This window comes from Centroberyx gerrardi, chromosome 9 (assembly GCF_048128805.1).
Source record: "Centroberyx gerrardi isolate f3 chromosome 9, fCenGer3.hap1.cur.20231027, whole genome shotgun sequence".
Taxonomy (NCBI): domain Eukaryota; kingdom Metazoa; phylum Chordata; class Actinopteri; order Beryciformes; family Berycidae; genus Centroberyx; species Centroberyx gerrardi.
Window position 1 is genome coordinate 12,792,367 of NC_136005.1, and position 18,956 is coordinate 12,811,322.

The window sequence follows — 18,956 nt, forward strand, 5'->3', positions numbered from 1 at the left end:
CAGAGCAGTAAAAGTGTCACAGTGAGCAGAGTGAAGGTCAAGTTCAGGGCAGGAGGTGATCAGAGCCCTAACTAACCTCCATCATGCTCCTGGTGCTCAGAGAAGACCAGCAGCTGCTGACTGCTGCCACCTACTGGAACTACTGAGCGGGCTGGTCTCTCAAACCCAAGCAGTTCAGAAATGATTAATCAACTTGATATGTCATATATTGCACTTATATTCTTATATATGACATATTGGATAGTGCCATCTATTTCTACTTAGATTATTTAAGAGTTTCAAATTTGGCAAATGGCCTGAGTTGAATAGATGCCAAACACAGAATTTAAATTGCTGTGATGTTGCAGCAACGTAATTAAACCAAAATCTGTACACAAAACAGAACAAAATGTGTCAAGCAGTGGTTGTACAATTGTAGGGATAAATTGTCCTTTGGCCAGTAAATATCTATTGTAACTAATACAGCCTTCAAATTCAAATTTCTCTGAGGCCCCTAGTCAATGTCCCTGATGCTGAGACAGCCTGTCACACGGCTCCCTCAAGTGGACAAACGGACTCATTGCTCAGCGTAGTGATAAGACACCTTTATTATTGCAAGTGGTAATTTTTGCTTGAAACAACAGTAAACGTATAGATCTTTGGAAATATTGCATTTTAGAAATTTAGGTTAGCAATGAAAGTATGATTACTCATTATTTCACATAAAACTCAGAGTTATAAAGGTGAGTGCTTTGGCATAACAGTATTTTTCAAGTGAACAGTGCCTCACTATCAAGCAAAGGCAATGAACATCACAGACAGAAGCTCCACAACAAAGTGAGCACAGGAAGAAATATAAATGATATCTTAGATAATATGGACATATTTTAATATCTGAAATATGTATAGATTTATTTCTCATATAATTGATTTGCCTCCACATGTTAGACATTATAAAACTTTACCATAATACTTAAGTGCTTTACAACGGACAGTGAAACTGTGCAGTCCTGCTGACATGATCCCTGACCCACAACCATTCATTCCATCCATCTCCATTCATTCCACCTTGGCACCTAAATAAAACGGAGAATTAAAACATAAACCATTGCATAATTACTTCCTTAGTGACGGGTATCAGGTGACACGTCAAACGTTAATGCCAAAACTCAGTTTGATTCAGAATGACTGAGCGAGTTACACCCACAAAGCATTAACCCTACACGATCAGGCTGCTTGAAATAATCAAAAAGAAAGAAAGCTGCGATATATGATTCAAGTAAAAATAAAATTTCCATCAAAATCAAATAAAAACATATCAAAGCAATAAAACTCACTTAAAACACTGTTTTCTTCGCCGATACCGTTTAGTTGAAAGAAAGCTGAAGATAAAATTGTGCGTCCATTATTGTATTAACACAAATTAACACAAAACTAAATTCTCCACATGCACTCATCATGAAGCAACCAGTGTCCTTATCCACGCATTTCCGCTGTCAATCGCTCTAATCGCCACCGTGACAGCACGATGAGCTCAAGACAAAGCTGCGATAAATTCATTTAAAGACACTTATTTTGTCTTTGCACTCAGCTGACATTGTCTTCTAGGGACGACGAGTGTGGATCTTGTGCGTTTACCCAACCTTTCGATACTGTGCAGCTGTGTACAAGATAGATCCGCTATCCCAATGTCAACACACACACACACACACTCCCTTGAATCCCTGTGTGAGGTGAAAAGGAGAGTGCAGCAGGACAGTCCTGCAGAGTGGACAGACTGGTTATTATTGCCATACATTCAAAGTCTCTCTGTGACTGGCTTGACCGCCTCCCACATGGCAGTCTCATCCGTGATTTTTGTCGCCGTCGCTCCGTCCTCCGTTGCTGATTTAGTGGGTGAAGCAGCCCATCTGGTGCAGTTTGTGCAGGAGGCTGTGTGTGAGGTCAAACGTGGTCAAGCTCACCCCCACGGCGATGGGCCCTTTCACCCAGTTCATGCTCAGGCCTTTGTACAGTCCGCGTACGACTCCCTCCTGCGTGACGATCTCTCGCATGGTGCCCAGAATTGTGCCGTAGGTCGAGCCGGTGACGCCGGCCGTCTGCATGCGCCGGCGGACCACGTCCAGCGGGTACGAAGCCGACTGTCCGATGAGGCCGGCGCACGCACCGAAGGCCAGGCGCTCGTGGGGGTATGGCTGGGACCTCTTTGTCTTTTCTGGAGAGAAGGATGGAAACAATGTCAGAGAAAGAGTTGAACCTCTGAGTCAATAATAGTCAATAATAGGATCATTTACAGTATATACACTACCAGTCAAACGTTTGGACACACCTGATTCCACTGTTTTTCATTACCATAAAGCCATTTTGATCTAAAGGTTTATGCTTAAATGCTTGAAATTTGTATGAATATGTATGAATTTCTTTCCAAAGCCTTTACCTTTCCATCAAGGCAAAGGGTGGCTACTTTAAAGAATCTAAAATATAATAGATAGTTTTGATTTGTTTAACACTTTGTTGGTCACTGCATAATTCCATTTGTGTTATTTCATAGCTTTGATGTCTTTGCTATTATTCTAAAATGTGAAAAATAGTAAAAATAAAGAAAAATGCCAAACTTTTGACTGGTAGTGTACTATAACGGAAATTTACAGAGATACCATTTACATTTCAAGCGACTTCACAGATCATCACTGAATGCGGGCGTGTAGCTCAAGAACCATGATCAGTACCTGCGTGTAGTTTCTTGAGGGTCTCGTAGGTGAAGAATGTGATGCCTGCGTATGGGATGACTCCCAGGATGGTGGGGGTGAAGCCTCTGTAAAGCGTCCTCACACCCTCTTCCTGGGAGATTCGCACAAAGGCGTGCATGATGTTGCTGTACCTGTGGGGGGAAAAGGGCCTCAGGTAAGATATTATGCACACTATATTTATATTACATTATGTCATTTAGCAGACGCTTTTGTCCAAAGCAACTTACAATAAGTACATTTTGTGAACAGTATTTTTTTAAAATTTTTATTAAGAGTAGAAGGGGATATATACTGTATATCCCCTTGTATATCAAACTCATATGATGTGGCAAACTGTGCAGAATTTGTGACATTTAGTGTATTTAACTGCCATGCTCTACGTTTGTCCCTTTTACTGTAATTGGAATAAAAACAATGGGACTAGAGAGTGGGGGATCCCTTGGCACTTAGCAGTGGGTGTTGTGGGAATGTAACAGTAGGTGGGTGCCTACATTTCTCTGGCAGTGACTGCCATCCTGGCTCGCATCATGTCCAGAGGGTAGGTGAGCATCACAGCGGTGGTGCCAGCCAGCGAGCCGGCCAGGAGGCGAGGGAGGGGAGGCAGAGCTCTGAAGCAAGAACACAGATTCAATTACATGTTAGCATGAGTGTCTGTAGGTCCATGATACTGTAGTATATAACAGTACATACTATAATGTGATTAAAATATAGTTAATGTACACTACCAGTCAAAGGTTTGGACACACCTGATTGAAAGTACTATGTTTTTCATTATCTTAAAAGCCATTTTGATCTAAAGGCTTATGCTTAAATGCTTGAAATTAGTTTTTTCTTAAATAGTGAAGTTGATGCCTTTGTATGAATTTCTTTCCAAAGCCTTTGCCTTGCAAGGCAAAGGGTGGCTACTTTAAAGAATCTAAAATATAAGATCGTTTTGATTTGTTTACACTGTTTTGGTCACTGCATAATTCCATTTGTGTTATTTCCTAGTTTTGATGTCTTTACTATTATTCTAAAATGTAAAAAAAATAGTAAAAAAAAATAAAGAAAAATGTGTGTGTCCAAACTTTTGACTGGTAGTGTAAGTTTCTTAAAAAAATCAGTATCATATTGATTATTAGACAGCATGCTGATATTGAAATCATCTGCCCATGATGTATTATTTTGGTGATTTGGTAATTATTTAGGTGATGTTTTAATCACCCATCACCAAACTAAACGAGTTAAAACAAGTAGCAGAGATCACCAACACATGCAGTAGCTGGTTAAACAATTGAGTCATTCCAGCTGTGTGTCTTCTACAGATGACTGTACAGAGCTGGTATGTAAATTATCACAACTACTGCATCTGCTGTGGTCCAAGGAGCCTCTACTCACTTTCCCTGGAGGCCGTAGTGGCTCCCCAGTAACCTTTTGTACTGCTCATGGGAGCAGAACTGGATGGCAGCGTAGGGGATGACCCGCACCATGGTGGCAGAGTTTCCCCTCCACAGACTGAGCAGCCCGTCCTTCATGTATGTGCAGTAGATGAGCCGGAAGGCCTCCTGAGGACAGCAAGTGCAGTGGTACATTTAGCTTTTTATTTACTAACGATCATAACACATTCAAGAGATTCCTGCTATATAGTCAAGTGTAAAATCAGATGTGTAAAGATTAGGAGACTGAGTAAGTTAATGAGTGACTGAGTGACTGAGTTAGTAAGTGGATGAGTGAGTGAGTAAATAAGTAAGTGAATGAGAGACTGACTGATTCAGAAATCAAATGCAATATTGCCACTGATACTGACATTTTGCTGGCATCTTCAATAATACTACAGTAGAGATATACTAGATATGTTCTAGTCTACTTTGAAGCCCTTCAATTTTGCCCTGGCTGGATGCCTATGCTAAGTACTAAATCTGCTACATCTAGAACAGATTTATTATTGATGGGATAGAGACCTGAACTCACCTTGGCAGAGAATCTGTTTGAGGACACTGTGACAAATAAAGGGAGAAAGAGAAACTCAAGAGTTAAACAACATGTAGGCTAAACATCTACTAAGAGGATTAGCAGCTAGTTAAGCACTGTTACAACGGTCGGTGCAAACTCCAACTGTTACATGTATGATTTACTGTAATAACATCAACAACAGAATTCAATTCAAATTTACAGAAAGCCTCTAGATTCTGTGTTTGTAAATCATGTTTATGGAGTGTTGTGCTTGCCTTGGAAGATGATCTTGGTTCGATCCAGAGGAGCGATGACTGTTTTGGCCACGGCTCCAGCAAACGCACCACACAGCAGGGAGTCCAGCACCGTCCATCTCTGCCTGAAGTCCTGTTTTCACACACACACACACACACACACACACACACATATTTGTGTTGCAAGATTTGTGAGGACATTTCATCAACTTCCATTTATTCCCAAACTGGTGCCACTAAAAAGCTAACAGTAACCCTTATAATAAAATGTCCCGAGTCAGGAGGATTTTAGTCATTTTTCTCTCTTTATGGGGATGTTTGATCCTCACAAGCATATAACACACACACACACACACACACACACACACACACACGTGCACATACGCTTATCAGCACTAGTGCTCCCATGTATATCCGTCAACAAAGTAGCTGACATAGCTCAGTAAAATCTGCATGTGTGGCTTAGAGCCAGAGTGACTCAACTGTTGTATGTCAGAATAACAAGAGATAAGATAACACCGAGCTGTACTTCCTTGTAGCATGTCTGTGTGTGTGTGGGTGTGTGTGTGTGTATTTGTGTACGTGTTCAGCTGGATGGGCAAGTTGGACCCAATAAACAGTCTCTCTAGCTGATAAGGAGTGTTTGGCATGAATAACAAACATGGTCTTTCGCAAGTATATTGTAATGCATACAACAGGTTTTAGTCCTGACTGGTGTTTTTTTTGTTTGTTTTTCACAACTCAGTGACCTAGATGAAGGAAATAGGTTAGGAGTTTATTCATTTACATACACAGTATAAAATTATTCATACACACAATCAATTTACCAATATGCGTAAAGCTACAGACTGAGGACAACTGCTGTTTTTCAGCAACACCTTGCTATATACTCACACAGTTAAACACATAAATACCTGTGCGCTGCCCAAAACAACTACATTCTTCTATTCTGGGTAATTGTCCAATTGTCCAAGGGACCAGTTGAGGGTTGAGTGTTTTGCTCAGGGGAAGATTAGCAGTATTTATGGCAGAGAATGACATAGCAACGCTCATTTCTCTTAACTTCAACTGCCCACCAACTGACTTTTAGCTTTCTTTTTTACTCTGGCAACAGTATATATAATGGCTGATAAACTCACTATTTCAGTCATTTGAAAAGATGTTTATTCTAGAAAAACATTCTATGGTGCTAGAGTAAACCAGCTGCCGTGAGTCTCCTCAGTCAGTGCCACCTATAACTCTGTAAACTGAAGACAGGCTGAGCTGGCCGGCTGCTGCTGGCACCTTCCTGCTATTTAGAGCAACGTTCTGGCAGAGGCATGTACTCAGAGCAAGCATGTACCAGCAAAGCTCCACGCTCAACAACAGCCCCATAATAGCCCTGAGAGCCCGAGAGCCATACAGTGTGGTTTAGTGTTGAACAATATCATGAAATCATACTGATATGGTAATGTTAAAGATTACAAGATCTTTTTAACGGCTTTTAAAATGAATTTAAAAATGCAATTTAAAAAGAATTTAAAGGATTTTATTTTTTTATTTTTACAATGCATAACCTATAATAGTGGGAAATATAATGTGAATGACAAGTGTTTGACGGGTACACCACCCTATAGCCTGAAAATATATCAGGAAAATAGTGAATACAAAGTCCAATGGGAGATTTACCCACAATGTACCACATTAGAACTACTGCAGGTGTTTCAAACAGCATCAAACATGACTTGTAACAACTTGAATAAAACAAACACACTGCATACCACGCTTTATCTGTCAAAATAACTGTAACAAACGTCTATGGAGAAAGGGTCAGGAGAGGCACAGTACTCACTTCTGGCTGGCTGGAGGGGGGCAGAGACAGCACCGTGTCCTGGGCCACTGGCAGGGCGCTCTGGTGGTCGTGCACACGGTGGGCCATGTGTGCCCTTGACGGATAATCAGGCTTTCAGACAGTCAGTCACTCACTCATTCAGCTCAACACAGACAGGGAACCTCTGCAGAAGACAACAGAATGCAATAAATAAAAAAAAGGAGAAGAAGTGGAGACAATTATAGAGACATGATTTCACAACAGCACGCCATGTCGCACTGCCATAATACACAAGCAGCCTGCACTGTAAACATGAGTATCACATTACAATATAGGAAGATACAGTATCGGAAGCCTTACTGTGCAGTTCAGAGTTATTTTCCCCTAAAGCACCAAATACTTTGTCTAATTATACTCAAATTGTCCCACTTGTCAATGAACTAAAACAGATGTGGACGATAACTTAACGGCCACACCTCAAAGAAATCAACTGCGCACCATATAGTTAAAATCAGAATAATCAAACAGGCCTGTGGCAAGTATTGCTACTAAATCAAGATGATTTCTTCCTTAACAGACTGTCATTTGTTACCTTGCTCCGTGTTTAAAAAGGACAGAAATCCGTGTTTGAAAAATCCTCTTGGTATTTATTTGTCCAACCCAGATTCTTGCACACTTCTTGTTTGCTCACTGGAAGCTGGTCAATCGCTCTTGTCTTGCAACACGCTGTGTTGTGTCTGCACGTCTTTCACGCTGTTGACGTTTCTGTGAAGGTGATTGGAAACGGCAGGTGTCAACGCCGCTGCAGGAGAAGGTTGCCTATTTTTAGAGGCGTCTGCGAGGAATTTCTTCTCGGAGTTGCTGGTTGGTTTTGCGCACAAGATTATTTGGGCTTTTCAAAGGCTTATCAGATCGAGGGCAACCTATGCTTGTATTTTGGACTACAATACCCATGAACGAATCCCGTTGCTATGATAAAATCTCGCGAGGGTTGCTACAACATTGGGTTGCCAGTTTGGGGCATACTGACCAAATCAGCCGTTATTTATTTGCAGTGATTAAATGCCTTTTTCATTTAGACTGCTCATTTCGTGTTCCAGTGCGATTTCCCTCATATTCACTGAGCAACTAGCCTTCTACAATGGGGATGAAAGTAAAATGTTTGAGTTGGAGGAGCTCAACTGTTAATTTCTGACAGTTCTGTCTAACTTGGGTTCAGGAGCCCTGCCAGTGCAGTTGTATATGTGTGTGTGGTGGGGGGTTAATTTGACAAGAACATAATATGGGCTTATCCTGGTTTCAGGAATCATTATTATATATACAAGCAAAGACCCACAAAAGTTTCTGAATTTATAATTACGGAGTATTTGCTCTGGATGCACTTCTTCTGTAAACTAATTTCAACTGGTACAAAGGCCCGTATCAAACAAATTATTAATTCTAAGTCCTATCCATGATAATTCCACATTTGCTTGAAGATGATTACAAGTGAATACTCCTCACTGGGGAAAATGAAAAATAAGAGTGAGTATCAGACACGGTTGGGGCTTCTGGAGACCTTTGTCGAGGGTTCTACGCGACCTAACCTGGCAACCCTGGAATCTCGCCATAGCGCTGAAAAACTTGTTGTTGTTGTCGGGGAAAATGGCGTCAAACGTAGAGGCCCCGGAGCCTTGGTACCTCGCCCTTCTCGGTTTTGCAGAGCATTTCAGAACCTCGAGTCCGCCCAAAATCCGACTCTGTGTGCACTGTCTACAGGCCGTGTTTCAGTTCAAGCCCCAGCAGAGGATCGAGGCCCGGACGCACCTCCAGCTGGGCTCGGTTCTCTACCACCACACCAAGAACAGCGAGCTAGCCCGGAGCCACCTGGAGAAAGCGGTGAGGGACAGTTGCTCTGGGAAAGAGCGGGGATGGGGCAGCGGAGGGGATGGGCATAGGCCAAAGCCAGCGGAATCAGTAACGGGGAAGTGTTAAAATAGCTGTTCCATGACGAAAGTTACATTTATAGAGAAGTTGAGATGCTAGATTCAGTTAGCATCCCGTTTTGTCGGCCGTTTTATTATTAAATATCCGAGTCGCTCGCTTTCGCTCTTTACTGGTGTTAGCCAAGTAACGTTAAGGCGCTTTATGGAAAAGTTGCTGATTAAAAGTGAATGCACGTCTGGCAATATGACGCCGCTAACATGATTTTTTATTTCATTTCTTTTTGCAGTGGTTTATATCTCAGCAGGTCCCTCAGTTTGAAGATGTCAAATTTGAGGCTGCCAGTATTTTGTCAGAACTCTTCTGCCAACAGGTAAACCCAACTATAATTTTATGAAATGTTTGGTTTGCAAGCCTTGGATTTGGAAATACATTTGTTTTCGTAAATTAACGTTTTCTACATAAATATTGCAGTCGCCTGTACTTTCTGTAACACCTAACGAGATGGTCATGGTGTCAGAAAGAAATGGTTGGGCTGGTGAAGTTTATTATGCTACTTGCAAACAGTGCGGATTAGTATTTAATATTGGTCCTGTTCATTCATTTTCAGAACCTGGTGGATTCTGCAAAACCCTTATTGCGGAAGGCCATCCAGATCTCACAGCAAACCCCTTACTGGCACTGCAGGCTGCTGTTCCAATTGGCGGTATGTGTTAGTATAAATATGTCCCAATGAGCACAGACACTGTATTGCATTGCTTCACTCACTCAATTGATTTTCATATGCAGTGCTAGCAGTACTTTGAAAAGAGATGCACAACAACCATAAGATGGTATTGGTGTAATAAACTTTTCTGACTCCAGTTTGCTCACAGCTTCTCTTAGTTAATGTCTTTGGAAGAGTTCACCAGGCTCTTGTGTCTAAATAGCAGTCTTAATTGATTTGTGTCTTATTACTTATTACCTTATTATCTCCTCCAGCAACTGCATACACTGGAGAAAGACTTGGTGTCAGCATGTGACCTGCTGGGTGTTGGAGCGGAGTACGCCAGAGTAGTGGGCTCAGAATACACCAGGTACATTTGTCCTAGTCCTCTATTGATTTTTTTTTGTTCACACAAGGCTTTTAGTGGTATTGTTATTAAACATTGCCACCAATACAGCTGTAGTACATGGTGTTTATATATTGGTTGATTGGAAGAACTTGATGTTCGATAATCTGACTTGATGTCTCTGCTTTTTTTTTAACAGGGCGTTGTTTCTCCTTAGTAAAGGAATGGTGAGTCTTCTGTTGACTTTTTTGTGAATGAAAAAATTAAACCTTTTTTGCATCTGTATTACTATGCCTTTTTGTGTACTGTTTCCACTCACCATGCTCAAGTATGGATATTTATTATGGTATCTATGGTGTAAAAGTATGGTAATTAATGGTAATTATTTGGCAGTATGAACAATCACCACGCTTTCATTCTTTCAACACAATAACATCACATTCTTTTTTTTTGTGTTTTCTATTTTATCATCATTACATTATTATATACAGCAATAGCATAATAATCTAATAATAAACAATTTAAAAACAACATCAAATTCTAACACATACTGAGTGTGCCGATGTTTTCTTATCTTCCAGTTGCTGCTAATGGAGAGGAAGCTGGGGGAGGTGCATCCTCTGCTCACGCTGTGCGGGACCATCGTGGAGAACTGGCAGGGAAACCCCATCCAGAAGGAGTCGCTGAGGGTCTTCTTCCTGGTCCTGCAGGTCACACACTACCTGGATGCTGGACAGGTATGAAATCCAGTCTGACAGGGTTAAGAAAAGCAGAGAATGACATGACATTCATAAACTTAAGGGGGCATTGTTGATCAGCTTAGGAGGGTCCATATTGAAATTGTAATGGCCATAGGGATGATGGACCATTTAAATATCTAGCTGTCAAAAACAACTAAAAGCTTATTGGAAACTTGGGCACAGAAACAAAGGAGATGAGAGTATACAGTAGGCTGAGACAGGATATTGTCATGTTTTTCCCAGGTGAAGAGTGTGAAGCCGTGTCTGAAGCAGTTGCAGCAGTGCATCCAGACGATCTCTACGCTCCACGACGACGAGATCCTGCCCACCAACCCAGCAGACCTCTTCCACTGGCTGCCGAAGGAGCACATGTGTGTCCTCGTATATTTGGTAATGCCACCTATCCTTCTGTGCCACCCGAAAGCTCCAGAAAGTTATCGTCTCCCACATGTATTGCTTTTTCTTCTGTGGAAAGTTGACTGAGCATGTTGTTTTTAACATACTCATTCGACTGCATTAGGAAGTACTGTGCTAATTGGTTCTCAGTGCTAAATGTATATTCTATCATTTTACAGGTGACGGTCATGCACTCTATGCAGGCAGGCTATCTGGAGAAGGCCCAGAAGTACACAGACAAGGCCCTCATGCAGCTTGAGAAACTAAAAAGTGAGTTATCCCACTTTTTCCTGTGCATTTCCCAAAAATCATTCAATATGAGTGAGGCTGCAATGTGGAGCCATGCTTTTGGGCTGGAAAGTGATTGTATATTTAACACCGCTTGCTCATATGCTGTTTCTCCATTTTGTCTGTTGTTCCAGTGTTGGACTGCAGCCCCATCCTCTCTACCTTCCAAGTCATTCTACTGGAGCACATCATCATGTGTAGACTCGTCACAGGTCACAAGGCTACTGCATTACAAGAGGTACATTGCTGCTGTATCCATGGTTTCTACCTTCATTTCTTGAGTCTAAGTATCATCTTTAGTATTATTTGATATGTAGCCATGTGAAAAAGATACAGCCATATCTCAGGCCGTGAAGTCACTACCAAGAATGTAGAAGTCCTCAAGTGCAGCAACCGGGAAACTCGCTTTTGCAACATCTATTAATAAAATGAGGAACAGCATATGAATGTGAACACTGATGACTTTCTGTTCTGTCTCTCCAGATCTCGCAGGTGTGTCAGCTGTGCCAACAGTCCCCCAGGTTATTCACCAACCACGCTGCCCAGCTTCACACGCTATTAGTGAGTATTTTCAACCTGAGCATGCAGGCGTGTGCATTGGCAGGGATGTGATCAGGAACCAAGGTTATTATTGTGAACTGAAACTTAAGACAAAAACTAGATGTTAAAAACATTGTTGTAAACTTAAAATGGGAACAAAAATAAATGTTCAAAATAATTGGATTTTTTTGTATTACATAAAGTCTGTTGCAAACATATAACATTATACCTTTAAAAAATATCACCCCTATCAAAATATCACCCCTATCAAAAATACTAAAACTAAAACTAAACATTTGTAAAAAAAAAACAAAAAAAAAACAAAACTACGAAACCAGATCTGAAAACTAACTTAAAATGAACTGAAATTGAAATAAAAATGAAAAACTATATAAAAATAAAAACTAATGAAAAACCCCAAACTATAATAACCCTGTCAGGAACACCAAAAAGCAGGACAATGGTAATCTTTCTGCCAAAAGCATGCCATTTGTACCTCCCAAAACTGAAACCCTGGGGAAAAAAGCTCTTAAAAATCCCATCCGTATTTCAGTGAGTAATTGACATCTATAACGGTCACATGTAACACACCTCCTTCTCATTCCCTAGGGTCTGTATTGCATCTCAGTGAACTGTATGGATAATGCAGAGGCACAGTTTACCACAGCCTTACGGGTGAGTGCCTAGTTGGCTGCAAATATCTGTTCAAATGCAGTGGAATTTCTCTCTTTATTGTATTGTATTGTATTGCATGTGCTAATTGGGGTTTGTGTTCCAGCTCACCACGCACCAGGAGCTATGGACATTTATTGTAACCAACTTGGCCAGTGTCTACATCAGGGAAGGAAACAGACACCAGGAGGTTAGTTTAATAATAATCATAATATAATGATAATGATATAATAATCATTTAATAAACATCTTTGAAGTAAAACAATGAAGAAAAGAATAATCTCGAAATAGTTGTGAATAGACAAGATGCATAAATAAGACACCCTCTTTATTTGATGTCATGGGTTATCTCATAATTCAACGCATCCAGGCACTGTCAGAATCAAGCAATCTGTTGCTGTGAACCTTTGTAGATTCCTTGGTCAGAATTAGAAGTACAACACAAGTACAGTGCAAGTTTCTGACAACTTGCCAGTGACAGGCTGCATATGTGCCCTGTTTCCCTTGTGTATGTGTTCAGCCCCCAACTGTCACTAGCCATTCTGCTCATTCTCCTGTTGAGTCCAAATGTCTACATCTGCTCTTGCTACTATTTGTAGACTGGACCAAGAGGACCAAATAATGTCCATCCAAGAGGCCAGCATGTTTTTGGTCCATTGTACTCACTTGCTGTTTTTTAACGAGTACACATTCATCTGTTTCATCATCCATCCATAAGAGTTAAGGGGCATTCCTACTTCAGCGAGAAGTGGTTAGTGGAAGCTTTTTCAGTAGTTGAGTGTATCATCTTTGTTGTGTACTCCACGTTCACTTTTTTGTAAACGTGTTTGCTTTCCTCCAGTGTACATAACACCCAGTGTTCTTGTGGTTGGACTTCACACCTGCTTTCACAGTGATTTTAGTCGTCCATTCAGCTTTCATGGAGATGATTTCGGCAGTTGGACAAATGTGTGATCGTCTTATTCACACATATCATAGACTACTCCACAGAAACAATTAGCATGAACAGCTGAAGGGAATGTACCCTGTTCCTTTTTTTTTTTTTTTTTCACAAATGAGACTTCAGAGTGAAGTATGAATTTGCCTAATATGCAAACCCATTCAACTCATTTCCTTTTCGTTACTCCTCCAGCTGTACAGTCTCCTAGAGAGAATAAACCCAGACCACAACTTCCCAGTCAGGTAAAATGCATAAGACAATGCCAAACACCAGTGCATGTTTTCATTCTTTCTCAGTGTGTAATTAGGCTAATATATCTATACAATACAAATACTTTGTTTTTAAACTACCGTACAATCTAAATCGAACCACTTGTCTCTGTTTCTGATCCAGCTCCCATTGTCTACGTGCTGCAGCCTTCTACATCAGGGGACTCCTGTCCTTCTTCCAAGGACGCTACAATGAGGCCAAGTACGGACTCTGCAAATCATACATTGTTTCGTGCAAACACACACACACACACACACACACACACACACACTGAACTGATCAAAGTGATGTTTTCTTCCCTCACATGGAAATGCATTCAGAACACTTTCTATGAATAGTGAAGGTATCGACCACACTGTGATCCGTAGTCATAAAACTCAGCTGTAACAGCATTGCTGCAGCACTAAATCTGCAGCGCAGGAATTTGAGGCGATTCATAATGTTACTGCTGCAGAGATAGTTTACATGTTATTGTCCACGGTGGCCCAAGTGAAAGCCAATGAAAATCAATATGTAAATGAAGTTTTGCATATTAAACACCCCCCTGGTCATCCACGCCCATGCGCAAGCACAATGGATCACAAACTAGATATGCCAGAAAGGCAAAGAAAGCCGAAGTTCTTGGCAGCAGAACTCTGTATATTAAGAGAAGAGGTCGTGTCATGCTAGGCAAAATTGTTGGGAAAAGATATGGTAACCCTGTTTCCAAGGACTGCACTGAAACACAAACACAACACAACCTAGCTTTTATTGATATTTGGTTTATTATGAAACTTTTTAACCATACTGCCTTGCCAGAGCAAGTGGTATTGTTGCGCAGCGGTGTGCTTGTATTAATCGCTTACGGGACATATGATGCAAATGTTCAGAAGCAGGTGGTGGAGCCAAAATAGTGTGAGCGGTAAAACTGAGGCGGCAAACCCCATTTATGAATAGGGAAAATGCTGACCGCCGCAGTCTTGCCCACAACCGCGGCGTTAACCCTGCTGGTGCCCTGTATGTCCTCAATATTACAGGTTTTCTCTCTTTTTGTGTTGCAGACGTTTCCTGAGAGAAACCCTGAAGATGTCCAACGCTGAGGACCTGAACAGACTGACTGCCTGCTCCCTGGTTCTGCTGGGCCACATCTTCTATGTGCTGGGAAACCACAGAGTAAGACTTAATACCTGACTATTGTCTAAAGTCCCCACGAAAGCTGACTTGACATTCACTTTTCACTCTGTGGCCAAACCATGAATTGGGTTCAAACACTGCTGTGATTACTTCCCAGGCACAAGAACGGATTACAGTGTCCTTTCAAACATTTATAGAACAGTTTTGTTTTGTCTCACTTCCATTTCAACTAATTTTTTATTGACAAGTATATTTTTAACTAAACTTTCAAAGCGATGCAGAGAATGTAGATCTCTTGTTCATTCTGTCATTTTACCCTTCTTGATGTGCGATGCTTGCCAGATTCACTGGTCTGTGATGTTCTCTACCACTTTGTTCCCTGATAAGTTGTCATCTTCTCCTCAGGAAAGTAACAACATGGTTGTACCAGCCATGCAGCTGGCCAGCAAGATCCCTGACATGTCTGTTCAGCTATGGTCCTCAGCACTGTTGAAAGGTACATAAAGCACTTGGATGCTTGTAAGCACTTGGATGAAAGCACAGGATTGTCTGACCACTATTGACAAAAGACCTGATTTTCCATCACATTTTGGCTTGTGGCACAAAATCTATGATGCCAACAAGATAAACAAGCTGTAGTTGAAGGAAGGTTTTGACCATGTGTTGTATTTGTAGACTTGAACAAAGCCCTGGGGAACACCATGGACGCCCATGAAGCAGCCCAGATGCACCAGAACTTCTCTCAGCAGCTGCTGCAAGACCACATTGCTGCCTGCAGCCTCCCTGAGCATAACCTCATCAGTGTATGTACAACAGCTTACATCGCTTCTCCAAGTTTACACATCATTGCTCTCCGTTATCACTTGTAACTCCACTGCCTGACTGGATTGACAATTTCTCACTTGCTCTGTTTACCTCGGATGCGTCTGTTTTCTGGATTACCATAATTACGGTGTCTTTCTGTCTGTTTTTCAGTGGACCGACGGCCCTCCTCCTGTCCAGATCCAAGCCCAGAATGGCCCCACCACCAGCCTTGCAAGCTTGCTATGAGGGACCCTTCTGTCTCACACATGACGCTAGCTGGTACATAATATCACATGCAACAGATGGATGCCTAATAACCTGCTGTCCGGACCCACTGTAGTCAAGATTTGAGCGGATTTAACAGGAGGCTCGCGGTTGGGGCCTTCACTTTACGAGCTTCTCAAGATGGCTTCCTAATAGTCTGCTATCAGTTTCATAATTGCTCTAAAAAGAATTGCCACTACTGTTCTACACTTAGGCTATTCATGGATGCTTGCTGGGTAAAGGGGCAGAGGTAGACACTTCATTGGAGTGGTGAAGGACACACAGAGACCTACACAAGGGCTTCTTTGCCTCAGATATCGAGAACAGGTTTCTTTTCCTTTCGTTGGAAAATAAAGGGGATAGATACGGGGGCAGTAGAAGAAATGTAGAAGAAATTAATTTATTCATGTTGATATTTTTGTAACTGTTGGTAAATATTTTACAGCTTGGCTTTTCTTTGTATGAATGCTATTTTTCCTCATGCATGGAAGTTACTGATGTGGACTCCCTGTACAATTGTTGCTGGCCTGAGTTGCTAAAAACGAACACTTGGTAGATAATTTGTTGCACAATATCCACATTAGAGAGAATAGACACATCTTGTCATCTGTTTTCACAAAGTAATCAGTTGAATTTCATGCTGTAAGATGCTAGATTGGAAACTACATCGTTTAGAGACACTGTACCATTATGTGCAGTTCTTTAATGGACCAGAAGATGCCTCTGTGGTGTCGTCTGTCAATGAGCAATGTTTAAATACTTCAAAATTTTATACCATTTGGCGGCTGTGAGAGATGCCACTCGCCCTTTTTTAAAAAAAAACACATTAAACTCCTGTATATTTTTGAAGTTCCATAATATATGAATTCCTGTTCATGTATTCAGTTTTACAAATCATCATGTTTAGACTTTTGGAGCTTACAGTAATCTTCAGATATTCAAAAAGTGAATTTATTTTATTTTGTAATATTTTAATTTGTCTTAATAGTTCTAGTTATTGGTTTTCTTTACAGTATGTTTGTATAGATTTGCCACTTGTTGAACCTTTTATTGTACAGTGACATTTTATAAAGTCAATTTAGTAAAGTGTGATATGTATTTTTAGCTATCCTATGTAGAAATCAAACTCAATGCTTGGTATTTAAGGCACTCTGTAAGGACACAGTTTAAGCTTGAGTACTGGCCATATTCTATCCAATGCCTATGTTTTTATTGCTTACATTGTTTTCAACAATTTTCCAATAAAAATATGATTAAAAATGATAAGTTACTGATTTGTTCATCAGTGTGCAAACTTGATATGCTCTTATTTGTATTGTCATTATTATTATTCCTATAATAACTTTACTTGTATGGCACGTATTAAAACATGTTACAAAGTGGTTTACAACAGGAAAATGGCAAACTGTCAAAGTGCAAAGTACAAGTGAATAGTCTTTTTATACAATGGCACAAATTCTCCTCACAGAACTTTGGTATCATGTGGCTTAGATTTCTGTTTCGCTGACTGAACGTTCACTCCCTGAGCGAGCAAATGAGCTCAAAACATTTCATGCTTATACAAAAACACATGCAAGATCATGAGACTATTTTCTACCAATGTGGCACATTGCCAGACTGGCTGTCTTTAAATAACCTGTTTTCCTACCAAAATAGCAGAGAGGTGATGTAATGCAGGACTTCCCAAACCTTTTCATGTGAAGGACCCCCAAATAAGAGATCCATTAGGCCATGGACCCCCTTTTGTGCTAAGGTTTTGTCCCAGGCTCCCCCATCTGAGAGGGTTTTTGTTCTTAGATCTGATATAGTCCAGAATGACATACTGTAATTGTCTAGGTGGCATAACAGAGGAGAGTGAAGCCTCTAATTAGGAGAACCGTTCTCTTGTGCAAATTTCTAGGGAATAAAAGGATAGTGAAATTAACACCACTCTTTACTTTATTGAGGACTCCCTGGAACATTCTCAGGTATGCCTCGTAGCCCCCAGACTCCACTTTGGGAACCACTAATATAATTACTCTATGAATTGTGTAGGATTTGTTTTCAGTGCCCGATGCAGCGGCGCAGCCTGGATATGCTCAGTTTATAAAATGTCATGATGTTGATTGGCCTTGCACTGCCTCCAAATGGGCCTGCTGATGATGGGAAGCCGACCCAGGACACTGAATCAACCAGTAGCTTACTGGTATGGCAGACTTTGGAAAATAATGAAAGGGAAGCTGGGTGAACAACGTATGAGGCGTGATGAATGCCACAGAGAAGGAAGAGAAGGAGGAGAAGCATCATTGTCATTGTGGAAACCAGGGGAAAAGAATAAGACTTTAAAAATACAGGTTCCATCTAAATTAGACAAGCACAAGAACTGTAATTTTGAAAAAGACTGGATAATGTTTATAGCCACTATTGAGTTTTGAAAGCAGGTGATATTGAAAAAGAAAGTTGCAATTATTGGAAATGTATTGACATGCGTAGGCTAGATTAGAGAAGCCACAAAGAGGGTAAATTACATAATTATACAAGATTGTGAAATATAGGAAATACTGTAAGTTCCAGTGGTGGAGATATGAAAAAAAAGAAGTGAAGGAACAACTTAATAGCAACAGTGACGATGCTTAACAGCAACTTGTTGTTGTTTTTTTGACAGCATCCAGACGTCCAGCATCCAGATGTTTATCCAAACATGCTGCATCTCTATTTGCGTAATCTCATAAGAAAAATCCTCATAATTCTTACCATCCACTGTTGCCACCAACATGAGTCTTGTGTCTGATTAAAGCCTTTCAAAATACTGGTGAAGTTATTAACATTTCTCCTGCTTCTCCTCCATTTCCCTCTCTATGGGATTAATCGCCCTCATACCCTGGACTTTACATTCAATGGTTGCCACATATGTTGTTGTTTTTTTTATAGTAAGCTTTGAGATTTCAGCTCCCTCATTTTTGTAATTACAGTGTAAATATTAAAAGATCTGTGCCAAATTACAAGTTGTTATCAAGAGGTTACTAATATTTCAATCAAAGTTGAGCTCTAATCAAGAACATTAACCATTTAGTGAGGGTGCCATGTTACCAAATCTCAGAATGGTATTGGCAAATCATAGATTTTTGTAGCTTAAACCAAGCCCTATATTCGTTGCACACCATCCACCCATTCTGATTGCTAATTTATGAGACATTGTTGATTTACATAAAAGGTATCTTATGGGTTCGCTGTGGCTTCACATATTCAG

General features: G+C 40.7%; 2 protein-coding genes across 2 annotated transcripts; one reads left to right on the forward strand and one right to left on the reverse strand.

Annotated features, from left to right (window-relative positions):
* Positions 1-568: 568 nt before the first annotated feature.
* LOC139932297 (mitochondrial coenzyme A transporter SLC25A42-like) lies at positions 569-7,657 on the reverse strand. The gene is made up of 8 exons (XM_071926019.2): positions 7,318-7,657; positions 6,747-6,909; positions 4,937-5,048; positions 4,680-4,705; positions 4,107-4,273; positions 3,221-3,337; positions 2,709-2,860; positions 569-2,194 (listed from the first exon to the last, which is right to left on the reverse strand). The coding sequence occupies exons 2-8, from the start codon at positions 6,831-6,833 to the stop codon at positions 1,869-1,871; spliced, it is 987 nt and encodes a 328-aa protein (XP_071782120.1). The 5' UTR covers positions 6,834-6,909; positions 7,318-7,657; the 3' UTR covers positions 569-1,868.
* Positions 7,658-8,349: 692 nt separating this feature from the next.
* On the forward strand, positions 8,350-16,985 carry LOC139932279 (MAU2 chromatid cohesion factor homolog). Its single transcript, XM_071926000.2, has 18 exons — positions 8,350-8,603; positions 8,938-9,021; positions 9,259-9,354; positions 9,630-9,724; positions 9,900-9,927; positions 10,282-10,437; positions 10,684-10,830; positions 11,016-11,106; positions 11,259-11,362; positions 11,608-11,685; positions 12,274-12,339; positions 12,443-12,526; positions 13,469-13,518; positions 13,670-13,747; positions 14,587-14,698; positions 15,065-15,155; positions 15,335-15,462; positions 15,635-16,985. Exons 1-18 carry the CDS (start codon positions 8,370-8,372, stop codon positions 15,707-15,709), a joined length of 1,797 nt encoding a protein of 598 aa, XP_071782101.1. The 5' UTR covers positions 8,350-8,369; the 3' UTR covers positions 15,710-16,985.
* The last annotated feature ends 1,971 nt before the right edge of the window (positions 16,986-18,956 follow it).

Excerpts from the sequence above, each read along its gene's own strand:
- LOC139932297 (XM_071926019.2), bottom strand. The coding sequence starts at position 6,833 with ATGGCCCACCGTGTGCACGACCACCAGAGCGCCCTGCCAGTGGCCCAG. Across the intron at positions 5,049-6,746 it reads CCCCCTCCAGCCAGCCAGAA|GACTTCAGGCAGAGATGGAC; the intron begins GTGAGTACTGTG and ends GTGTGAAAACAG. Across the intron at positions 4,274-4,679 it reads CAAACAGATTCTCTGCCAAG|GAGGCCTTCCGGCTCATCTA; the intron begins GTGAGTTCAGGT and ends TGCTGTCCTCAG.
- LOC139932279 (XM_071926000.2), top strand. The coding sequence starts at position 8,370 with ATGGCGTCAAACGTAGAGGCCCCGGAGCCTTGGTACCTCGCCCTTCTC. Across the intron at positions 10,438-10,683 it reads ACTACCTGGATGCTGGACAG|GTGAAGAGTGTGAAGCCGTG; the intron begins GTATGAAATCCA and ends TGTTTTTCCCAG. Across the intron at positions 13,519-13,669 it reads GACCACAACTTCCCAGTCAG|CTCCCATTGTCTACGTGCTG; the intron begins GTAAAATGCATA and ends TTTCTGATCCAG.